The sequence below is a fragment of the Pinus tabuliformis genome, chromosome 1_1 (assembly GCF_031772625.1).
Source record: "Pinus tabuliformis cultivar Carrire ecotype Pingquan chromosome 1_1, CPIR1, whole genome shotgun sequence".
Lineage (NCBI taxonomy): Eukaryota > Viridiplantae > Streptophyta > Pinopsida > Pinales > Pinaceae > Pinus > Pinus tabuliformis.
Window position 1 is genome coordinate 993,568,475 of NC_142297.1, and position 12,734 is coordinate 993,581,208.

At 38.3% G+C, this 12,734-nt stretch overlaps 1 protein-coding gene and 1 pseudogene across 1 annotated transcript; both read left to right on the forward strand.

Moving 5' to 3' along the window:
- Positions 1-6,378: 6,378 nt before the first annotated feature.
- LOC149217892 (uncharacterized) lies at positions 6,379-7,422 on the forward strand. Its single transcript, XM_089390401.1, has one exon. It carries the CDS (start codon positions 6,379-6,381, stop codon positions 7,420-7,422), a length of 1,044 nt encoding a protein of 347 aa, XP_089246527.1.
- Positions 7,423-10,138: 2,716 nt separating this feature from the next.
- LOC149217893 (putative methyltransferase PMT6 pseudogene) lies at positions 10,139-11,915 on the forward strand (annotated as a pseudogene).
- Positions 11,916-12,734: the final 819 nt, after the last annotated feature.

Consider the following 12,734-nt stretch of genomic DNA (forward strand, 5'->3'; position numbering starts at 1 on the left):
TACAATCTAGTACAAGGAGAAATGTGTAATTCAGCTGGTACGAGATCATTTTACAATCTAGTACAAGGAGAAATGTGTAATTCAGCTGGTATTCAGATTAGAATTGAGGGTGTCATTATTCACCATCATAAAATCATAAATAATTATATATATTTAGTTTGTTTTAATTAAAAATATTTTAAAACAATTTAATTTAAACTATTTTAATATAAAAATAATTTTAATATAAAATATTAATAATAATAAATTAATAAAGAATATAATTTAAACAATTATTAATGTTAATACCTGTTTCTTAATTTAAATATAGATAATTAGAATTTATGCAAATTGATATGGAGAAACTTAGTTTCAAATAAATGAGATGTCAATTCCAAGAAACTTGTTTTGCACCACTATTTGTCTCCTAAAAAGTTCATAGATATTGTATATGATTGATAGAGAGTTGAATGCAATTGTGTTTGTGGCAGTGAAGGTAGGGGAGTATGGAACAATATTTTTATTCATATCTTTAAACATGATTATTTACTTTTACAAAGTAAAATAGAGCTGGGATGATCTATAATTTGTGATTTAGTATTAAATTAAATTGTAAACACAAGCTAATTGATATTTTTGAATAATACACATTAGCAGTTGTTTTAATTTAACAACTAAATTATAATTAGCACATCTATGTAAATTAAATCCCTAGTAACTATAGATGAATATCAAAATCTTAGTTCCTAGCACATTTCATATTGTCAAAAAAAAAAAAAATCATTAAAAAAAATTAAATATTAAATTATATAAAATATATCATTAACTCTTTTCAAATATTTTCCAAATATTATACATTTATCTATCATTTTTTATTTAGTATTAAATTGGTTGAATTTGACACAAACACTTTGAATAAAACTAGGAATAAAGTTGTAGTAGATTAAATGACAAAATTCACACATTAACGTTTTTCATGGTCAGTGAGACCAATCTTCTATGTTTGGTAGGAGGAAATAAGGTAAAACAAATGGTGAGCAATCTCTAGGTCTGAAGCAACTTAATCGACTTAACGGAATCTAGAACTTCACCGGAATTTGGAACTTCAGTAGAATTAGGAATCTCAAACTTCAAAGTAGACCATGTAATACCCTCTCACTGGTAGAATTAGTTACCTTTGCATCGTAGAATTTGAATCCCCTAAAATGAAATGAAGATCTCATTGCAATGGATTTGTCACCATCCAAGTGTCCACCTCGACTAGAGTTTCAAATCCTTTGACCTGCTAAAATAGATACACTAACATCAATCACAGAAAAAATGAGAAGGAATTTTTTTTCTTGAATTCTGGAATTCAAGAAAATCAATTTCTTGAATTCTTGATATACCTTGAGGTAGAAATTATAAAAACTATGTATAAACGAAAATTCAACAAAGTTAGCAAAAAAATGCTCACTAGATCCTAAAAATTAATAACTATGTAGCCATAAATTTTTTTTAAATAAAATTAGGAAAGAAATGCTCACAAGATTCTAAAAACTAATTTCTTTTTACTAATTTAATTATATTCATTGAAATGGAAGTTTTATTGTATAGTTTTTGGGGAAAGAAAATTATAGAAAGGTGAAGGGGAAAAACAAAGTCAAATTAAAAATAATAAAATTAAAAATAAGAATATTTTTTCTTAAACTATATTTTGATCATTAAATTTTATCATTTTATATTGAAAATATGGAAAAAAAACTATCATTCATAAAAATGGATAATAAAAAATAAAAAAGCTAAATAAAAAGAAATAAAACTAAAAAAAAAAAAATAATAACTAATATAAAAATAGAAATTACTAAAAAACACCCATAATAAGACCTCAACCAATCACCTTACAAATAAATAAATTTAAATAATAATAAAAAATAACAAAAATTGAATTCTTAATGATAAGTTATGGATAAGCTACATAATTTTTTGGTCAAAGACAAATTAATAAGCAATCAAAGGCAAAAATGAGTGATTAATACATGCGACTTAGCTTAAATATAGCTTAATTAAACTAAAAAATAATAAAGACATGAATATTTCATTATAAAAATAAAGCAACTAATAAAATATTGAATTGTTGAATGCCATCACTAAAAATTAAGAAATATGATTAACCAATATTATTTATATTTACATGTATACATTTTCAAAGATAAAAATAAAAGTAATAGTTTAAGTAAACATCATAACGATATATAGATGAGAGATGTACGTGATGGCTCTGAAGCATGATGGCGAGTACGACTGACCAAGCGTGGAGGCAGAACGGTGCAACAGATGGCAGGTGTAGGGATATACATGTAGCATGGTCCCAGAGCTACAGTCATCCACCTTTCACCCTGCTCTCTTTTGGCCTGTGGTGGTATACTGTGTACTACAGCAACAGTTTTACCATTACCTCGCATCCTCCGTTTAGGGCTGTCGACCCCCTCGCTTTCACCTCTCCAGCCTTGATGGTTACAGGTAGTTGGCGCTTGGTTTCCCCCCGACAGTAATGGACCTCGAGATGGTTGACTGCTCAGAGGACCCGTTGCCAAAAGGATCCGTCTGGTCATCACCGCATCCTACAAGGGTTGACCGCATTCCGTTCAACAAGGAATTAAACAAGACCATAGCTGACCTGCCCCCGATCACTGATCCGTTTAGCCTTCCAGTCATCATGCCAGATGTTCCTCCTACCTGGTCGTCCCTCACTACCCCGCCAGCTTCTCCGTCCTCGTTAGGGTTTGTTATGGGCTATTTAAACCCTAACCTCCCGGAGTCTTGGGCTAACCCTCCTTACATCCCCCTTCTTAGCGGACCTTCCTTTGTACTGCACTGCTCGTCATCTCCCCTAATTTCAGCGACTCAGCCCTCGTCCCACAGCCCTAAACCCCTCCTTGGAAGCCCTATCAACCCCCCAAATCTCTCCGACGCCCCTAACCCTCCCCCTCCACCTAGCTCTGAGGATCATCCAGGCCCTGGAGCCAATGTTGATGCGAGGATACCACTACCGGAGGAAGTGAGGCCACAGAAGAAGGCTAAGTGCTTCAGATTGAAGATAGATGACGTTTTCCTGAGGCTGGAGGAAGACATTCAGTTGGCGGAATCCATGGACATTGTGGATAGGGTCCTGGTCGGCAGGATTCATGGTCAAAACTACACAGCAGAAAGACTTAAGGCTTGGGCATCCGAGGTATGGGGCCACCAACTAGCAGACTTGCCCACGGTGCAGACATTCGTGCGGGGCTGGTTCACCTTCAGGTTTGCACGGCCAGATCACACAAATTGGGTACTATCCTCATACTGGCATTTTGACCAAGCCCCGGTTCATCTGAAGCGATGGTCGCCTCTGTTCGATCCGGAATCTGAACAGCTGGGGATTGGACCTATCTGGGTTAGGCTGCCAGGGCTCCCCCCACATTTTTGGTCGGAGGAGATTTTCAAGAGAATTGGGAACTCGCTTGGTTCATACATGGGCTTGGACAAATCCTATCTTGTCACGGGAAAGATGGCATATGCCCACATCCTGGTTCATATGGATATGCGAGGGGGCTTGCAAGAGTTTATCACCATCTAGTGGAGGAATTTTACCAGAAAGCAAATCTTGGACTATGAAGGTGTGCCCTACAGGTGCCGCGCTGCCATAAGGTCGGCCATGTATATAGGGACTGTCCCCTGATTACCAAAAGGGCTCTGTGGCCAAGGGAAAATGAACAGCAAAATGAGCCCCGTTGGAGCCTACATGACAAGTGTAGATGATTGTGGAACAACTGGTACAAGGTGCAGCTGAGGCAACCGAAGACGCAAATCTAGGTCCCAGAAAGAAGTGGGGGAAAGCTCCACTCAGGCCACCCTCTCCGTCATTGATGAGAGCTAAGGCAGCTTCAGGGGAGACATTTTCCACAGGTATGACTCTTTCTAACTCCCCTTCTAGTATCTCTGCTTGTGGAAATATTAATGTATCTACATTGCATTCTCATGGTTTTTCTTCCCATCCTGTGGTTAGTTCGAGGGCTCCCCTCTCCCCTCCCTTGTCCTCCTCCCCGCCCCCCTCCCCCTCACAGCACCCCCTCCCCAATATTCTCTGCCCCATTTTGGCCCCTCCCTCTACTCACCCTACTCCCCTTCCTTCCCTTCCAGAGACCCTCCATCTATCCACTCCGGTTCTCTCCCCCCACACGGATCACTGCTACCCCACACGCTCAAACATTCGTGCTCTTGGCATGGATGCGATGGGTTTCGGGGTCATTCCCTTCCCTCTTCTCCCTAAGCTGCCCCGCGGTCGACCTTCCCAGCTCACCAGGGCTAAACATCAGGCTAGAGAAGAAGTTGTCTCAGGCAGACAGTCCTTAATCCCTTGGGGTCTTAGAGCAGAGGATGCCCCCTCCCCCCTCCCTCCATGAAGATCCTTTCCTTTAACTGCAGGGGGCTAGCTAGCCCCAGGAAAAAACTAGCACTGAGATGATTGTTAACTACTGAACCTATGGACATCATCTTCCTTCAAGAAACACTTGGACCAACAAGTTCCATCATGCCCCTCCTAGAATCCTAGCTCCCGAACTAGTCCTTTCACTCCCTCGATGCAACAGGCAGATTAGGGGGGATATCTTTAGGCGTTTTCTCCCGTTCTATACAGCTATTAAATGTCTGGAGAGGGATTGGTTACCTGGGAGTAGACATCTACTCATCAACCTTGGAAACCAGTTTCAAGCTCTTCAACATCTATGGGCCTTGCCGAGACCGAGAGGGTTACTGGAGGAATTTTCTTACCTCCCCCACCCTGCAACGAGATAATATCATCCTCGAAGGTGATCTAAACTTCTCAATGGGGTTCGCGGAATCCTGGGGCCACAATGCACAAATGGACACTCTGTCGGCTTTTTTCAAGAACTTACTAGACTCCCATAATTTTATTGACATTCCTACTACAAAGATCTAGCCCACCTGGAGGAACAACTGAACCGAAGAGGCTAGTTTGGTCAGAAGATTGGACCACTTTCTCATCCGAGAAGCCCTGGTCAACAAAGGTCACCACCTTAGACAGTGGGTAGGTTCTGGGGGGATCTCAAACCACAGGCTTATATATCTGGAATTACAAACTGCCCATAGCAAGCCAAAGGCTCCCTATAAGTTCAATTCTACATGGCTAAAGGATGATAGTTACATGAAGGTAGTGAGCGACTATTGGAAGGCTCATGCAGTGGGCTTGGAAGGCCTTATAGCTGAAAGTTTTTCATGAAACATGAACGCCCTAAAGGAGCTTTCAAAAGAAGGGGCCAGGAGGAAAAAGGAACAGGACGAGCACCAGCTCAATTTAGCAGAAGAAGAAATAGTCAAAATGGAAGAGGAATTGGAGGGGATACTAAGTTCTCAAGAACAAAAGGACAAATTGGGTGCCCTACTCCAAAAAAGGGCACAAGTACTAAAAGATAGAGAGGAAAGCTGGAGGCTGCGCAGTCGAGCTATATGGCTCAAAGTAGGGGATGAAAATACCAAGTTCTTCCATAGACATGCTAATGGGAGAAAGGAAATTAATACCATTTGGGAGCTCAAGAAAGAGGACGGTAGCCCCGTTAAAACCTTCCAGGGACTTGCATCCCTTGCAAGAGCTCACTTCCAAGAAATTTACAAAGAGCCCCCTATTGCTAACCTCGCGGAGGTCATGCGTATAGTTCAGAATTTCCCCAAGTTCATGGATGAGGAAGCAGAGCAGGATCTGACAAAGGAGGTGACTCTGGGAGAGGTGGAAGCAACCCTCAAATGGCTAAAAAAAGATAAGAGTCCTGGACCAGATGGATGGACTGTGGAGTTTTACTCTGCTTTCTTTGACATTCTAGGACCTGACCTCTTGAGATTGATTGAAGAATGTAGAGTGAGGGGTAAATGTGGGAGAGCTTCAACTCTATGTTCATAGTCCTTATTACCAAATCTGATAACCCCTCATCCTTTGATGACTTCAGACCCATCTCCCTGTGCAACTGCATTTACAAGATCATAGCCAAAATCATTGCTAATCACCTCAAGCCCATTCTATCCACCCATATATCCCCAGAACAGTTTGATTCCCTACAGAAATGACAAATCCATGAGGCAGTGGGCATTGCACAAGAGCTTCTCGACTCAATCCAGACCAGGAAACTCAAAGGTATGATACTAAAAATTGACCTGTCCAAAGCATTTGATAGGGTAAACTGGCTCTACCTCCATTTACTGTTAACTCATCTTGGGTTCCCCTATTCTTTCATCAAATGGATCCTATGCTGTATCACGAATGTATCCTTCAGTGTGCTCATCAATGGCTCAGCTTCCCCTTTTTTCCATGCAGAAAGAGGCCTAAGGTAGGGATGCCCACTCTCTTCTCTACTATTCCTTCTTATCATGGAGGGTCTCAGCAGAACCATCGGAGAGGATTGCAGACGAGGGCATATAAGAGGAATAAAGATTAATATTGACTGCACCCTTAATCACTTTATTTTTGGGGACGATGTATTGATCATACTAAATGGAGGCATTGGGGACACCACCTCTTTACACCATTCCCTCGGCATCTTCCTTAAAGCCACGGGCATGGTATTGAATGAGGCAAAGTCTACTATTACTACCACCGGTTGCTCCCCGCATGAGGTCCAATTTTCTCTCAGGAGATTTAACTTTACTGAAGTGCCTATTGAAGAAGGGTTAAGGTATCTTGGATATAGGCTAAAACCCCTTGGCTACAAGATCGCTGACTGGACGTGGCTCATATCAAAAGTGGAGAAATGGCTCAACATCTGGTACCACAAATATCTCTCCAGAGCGGGGAGGTTGATCCTCATCAAGGCGGTTTTAGAAGCCACACCTGTTTACTGGATGACATTGGCATGGATCCCCAGAGGCATCCTGTCTCGTCTACAAAACATATGTTGTCGGTTCCTATGGAAAGGGAATCAACCAGGGAGAATTTTTGCATGGACAAACTGGGAGTCACTGGCCCTACCAAAGAGCTGGGGAGGTTGGGGTATAAAGAGGCTGGAAACCTTCTCAAAAGCCTTGGCTGCTAAGTTAGGGTGGCAACTGCTCATCAACAATAGTCTCTGGACGAAGGTAGCAGTGTCCAAATACATCCATCCATCAAGCATGCAAGCATGGATCATACAAGACACCAGGATGAGTAACATCTCCATCATATGGAAGGCAGTCAATAACACTAAGGAGCTCATTCGAAGTGGCCTGACTTGGAGAATTAGAGTAGGGGCACAGATACAGATAGGCACGGACCCATGGGTGGGATGTGGTAATACACACAGGCTTTCGGAGGGCCTGAGAGGTCACTTACAGGTCAATGGCATACTATTCATCAATCAGATCGCAAACGAGGTACATACTACCATCTTTCAGCAGGCCTGGAGAATGGCCACTGACCTAAATATTCCACGATGCTGACAGCAGGAATGGCGTAATTACATAAATGCATTGACAGAGGCTCATATTAGAATAACGGAGGGCGAAGACGAGCTCATCTGGGCACATGCAAAACATGGTACCTACTCTCCCAACATAGGCTACCAAGTGCTGATGGAGAGACACAAGCCACAGGAACTGGTGCAGTGGTGGAAGCAGATGTGGAAGTTGAAGGCACCCCCTCGAACCAAACTGCTCATGTGGTCCATACTCCACAACAAAGCCCCGACTAGGGCCAACCTAATGAAAATATCATTCTTAAGGCCATTCTAGTGCCATATCTGTAAAAGCGACAATGAGGATACTAACCACCTCTTTCTCCATTGCCCATGTGCACAAGAACTATGGAACGACTTCCTCAATTCGATCACCTCCGCTAAGAAATGGCAGGTCTCTCACCTCACGGAAGCATGGAATAACTGGTGCTCTTCTACATCTATCAGAGAAAAGAACATCCCACTCCTTCTTAGCTGGGCCATATGGATTGTTAGGAACCACTCTGTATCCCATAAAAGACCCCCCCACTGGCCCTCTATCACTACCAAATTTCTAGCTGACTATAGCTCCATCCCCGAAGAGGACAAACAACTGACCCATAGGAATATCACACCAAAGGCCATCAACAAAGCCCATCCATGCTCTTATTTTGATGGATCAGCTCAAGAGGCCAGTTGTGGAGGGGGGGGCTATAGTTCATCTGTCTGAAGTACATGTCTATAAAATTCAAATGGGATTGGGAAGGGGTACAAACAACTTTGCAGATCTCATAGCAGCCAAAAACCTCATTTTATTTGCTTTGTCCAAAAACTACCTTCACTTACAACTGTTCGAAGTCTCAAAAATCATATGCAATTGGTTAAACAAAAAAGCACAATGTAATGCATACTCTCTAAAGCATATTTTGGATGAAACACTTAGACTCATATCATATTTTGATGTCTTCTCATGTTGTCATATATACAGGGAACACAACACAGCCGCTAACATCTTATCCAAAGAGGCTGCGCACAGGGACGACACCACATGGTTGATCGTTGAGGAAAGAGACGGAAACACCTATCAGTACTATCATAGGTCATTTATAGAACCTGGCATATGACAATTTTCAATAGTTTATTGCTTTTTTTCACTTTTGGATCCACAATTTTGAATGGCCATATGTAATTATTCACTGTTTATTTACTTTATCTTACAACATAGTAAGGCTCTCTGCGAAGAGCTACAACTCACAGACTTTTAATCGAAGCCTCATACATGAGGTGGAACACAGTTTTGAAATGTTTTTGGTCATCGACAGGCAGAGGCCTGAATATTGTATATGCAATGCATCTGCAAAATGCAGATTCTTATCAATAAAGAAATTGCGACTTTTTCCACGGGAAAAAAACATGTATACATTTTAATATATATGTTTGATTTTTTATTAATATATAATTTTTTATAATTAAATTTATTAAAATATGTTTTTAATATAATAAATTATAATTTATCAACATAGAAACAATAAAAAAGGAAAAATTTAAAATTTAAAATTTAAATGAAAAACATAAAAAATTAAAAAAAAATTAAAAATTAGTAACTAATAGAAATGGAAGTTACTAAACAACCCATAATAAGACCTCAACTCACCCTGGAATTTGGATTACTTTTTACCTGTCATAAGGATTTTTTTTTGTTTACATTTTAGGTCTTATGAGACATATAAGATGACCAATAATAATAAAGCTATTGAATGTTATCAATAAAATCTCAAAAGTAAATTAATTTATATAATTTATAATGTCATTTACATAATTCAATATATACTATTAGATTTAAAAAATAAAGTGTATATTTTACAATATATATTTCGTCATTGGATCATGAGATACACACTAATATTAATAATATTGAATGCATAGTATGTGAACCTTTTAAAAATGAAAATACTAAATTTATAATAAATGAGTACTCTATTACTCGAGAAATCACCAATTTGGAAATTGGATTGTTAAAAAAAAACAAATTCCAAAACAAAAAAAACTTGAACCACTTTCACAACCACTTGCCTTATGGGATGTTGAAGACGTGATCTTCATTTAAAAAAACCAAAATAATAAAATCTTATTAAGATTCAGAAAACCATCTCCTACAATGCAATGTTGCTCCAAAACTCTCCAAATATATCATAAGCTTATGATATGACATATTGGTGGACAATTAAAAACTACATTAAATCAACCTTGGACATTTTATGAGAATTATGCAAACTTGATTTTTTATACATTCGTTCAGTCTCAAGCTTTTGAGCTCTTTAATAATAGGCTTTTAAAATTTCTGAAAGCATCACGCCATGTCACATTGACAAAGTAACACGAAACATTATTAAATCTGTATTTTTTTTACTACCGAATCTCCTTGGTAAATTCCAATATTCTTACTCCATAAACCTCTCTCCCGTATCTAAACAAGTTTTATTCAAATCTACAAGTTCGAAGGCCATTTGACTTGTTTTGAAGGGATTTCACTAATTCAGTTGTTTTCAACTGAAATTCGCGGGTGTGTGATAAGGTGCAAAATAGTCTAGTGAAAGATTCGTTTTGAAGGGATTTTCACTAATTCAGTTGTTTTCCACTGAAATTCATGTTTAATAAGGTGAAAAATAGTATACTGAAAAGATGGGCTTATACGTGGCTAGCTAATTTGTTTCGTCTTGTTAATGTTTGCATTTAAATATGGGGCTTTCACTTTCCTCTACATTAGATGTCCAATCGTCCAATCAGGGAAGGTGGTTGTGTTGGATTTCACATTGATGATAGTTCTGTTTTTTTGGAATATTATTGGGCACCAATCATGTGATCTATATGCAAGTACCATTAATCTCAACTGGGAAGTAGTGGTTAAGTGACAAGGTGGTTTTCAATTTTAGAGCTGATGTGCTAAAGATACCTATAGAATAAATGAATGTTTTCTTATTGAATTGTATTGAGTATGTTCCTTGTAATGATTTAAAGTATATCAACACTCAAAATTTTGAATTATTTTCGAAGAGTGAATTTCGAAAGAAAATTGTCCAATCCACTTGAGGAACGATATTTTTTTTAACATATCCTTCCAAAGAACACAAGATCCCGATAAAATGGCTAATTAGTAAAGATTATGTGTGGCGAAGCAATATGAACCACTCACATCTAGCAAAAAATCAAAGGTGGGGAAAATTGGGTGCATAAGCAGGGTAAACTATGCTGGTGGTACTCATTTCAAGCATCGAGCTTCAAAGTACATCCAAAGGTTAGGAAACATGATAACTAATGGAACAGGGGATTTAAGAGCCACAGAAGTGGTGTAAATTCTTGATGTTGGTTGTGGTTTTGCAAGTTTTACAGCTTATCTACTTCCACTAGGTATATAAAAATGTCATTTGATCCAAAGGATGGGCATGAGAATCAGATTGAATTTTCTCTTGAATGAGCAATTGGTGCCATGATTGCAGTTCTTGGTACAATACAACTACCTTATCCAAGCAATTCATTTGAAATGGGCCATTGTTCACGTTGTCATGTCGATTGACACGAAAATGATGGTGTTCTATTGAAACAAGTGGATCGCCTTTTAAGAGCTAGTGGTTACTTTGTGTATTCTACACCTCTTGCTTATAGGAAGGATAAAGAGAGAAGTTGATGTCTGATAGCTTAAACGTGTGGGAATTTTTATTGTTCATCAAGTTCAAATAACAATTTGGTTCAAGCAAGGACATAAGGCATGCCAATTACAGAAAGAAAAATATAAAAGCCTCCTCTCATGTGATCAGTCACATGATCACATAAACCATTACAAAATATTCTAACTTTAAATCCAGAAGAAGAGAACAATCGATAAATTCCTCCATTGCTAGAGTGTTTATCATTCTTCCCTAAATGACATGAGAAAATAGGGATTACTGCTGAAAATTTTAGTGCAGACACAACATTTTGGTAGAGGGAAGTCAATGAATATTGGACACTTATGAATGTCAGTAAATATGATATTCAAAATGTAATGGATATGGTCTCTTTCTATGGCGGATTTTATGTTGCTTTAAGAACAAGCCCAATTTGGGTGATGAATATAATTCATCCAAGCTCAAGGAATACTTTACTTGCTATCTATGCCAGAGGCTTGATTGGATCTTTTCATGATTAGTGTAATCCATTTTCTACTTATACACGTACATATGATTTGGTTCATGCATTCCAATTGTTTTCATACTATAAAGACGATGGTAGAGGTTGCCAAATAGAAGACAATAACTAGAGGTGGATCGCATTCTTCGCCCACTAGGATTTTTCATCATCTGAGATGACTCAACGATAATCTCAAAAGTGGCAGATTTTGCACCCAAGTTTCTCTAGGATGCAAAAGTATATAATTTGGAAGGTGTTGGAAATGGAGGAGACCAACTGCTAATTTGTCAAAAGATGTTGAAATTTTTCCTTCAGCGGGGTATTAAGCACTGATAGATCTTATCCGCAGGTTATTAATGCCAACAAAGATATGTATGACGTTTTCAAATGAATGTGGACCATCAAAAATACATTTTTTAAATTTAAAAGCACATCATGAATGAAGTTTAGATAAAAAAATTAAACGTAATTAAAGCCAAAATGCCCTATGATAAGCATTTGCCCCGCAAATTCCAACCCCGCCTCAACCAATCACCTTACAAATAAATATATTTAAATAATTATAAAAAATAACAAAATTTGAATTCTCAAAGTTAAACAATGGATAATGTGCATAAATTTCTGGTCAAAACCAAATTAATAGGTAGTCAAAGTCAAAACTAAATGGGTAATACCATGCCTACGATGGGTATAACAATAAAAAATACCATATTTGTTTTTTTTTTATGGGGAAAAAAACACCGCTTCTTTATATTAAAATAAAAAAGATAATAGAAAAACATTGCTTCTTTATATTAAAATTATATATATATATATATATATATATATATATATATATATATAATGAGATTAAATTGTAAAATAAATTACCAGACTTTGAGTGGGAGAGCTCTGCAAGCATCCGCAATGAAGGTGACCTAATCTATGTTCACGCTCTTCGCAGCCTCCCCTGGTGCGGTTGGTCAGGGCCACGTTGTCCCCTAGTCGTCATGGTGGAACCGCTTCAGAACCTTGGCACCCAATCCTTCAAGGATTCATTTTTCACAAAGTTTTCCTCCAGCTCAGCCTTCTGCTTGACAAGAGGAAACTCTGATAATGAAGGAACAATACACTCTCAGCAAAAGGAACCACCTCAAAGGAATAAAGGAATTG

Bases quoted from the DNA above. Each gene is read 5' to 3' on its own strand.
- LOC149217892 (XM_089390401.1), top strand. From the start codon at position 6,379: ATGGAGGGTCTCAGCAGAACCATCGGAGAGGATTGCAGACGAGGGCAT.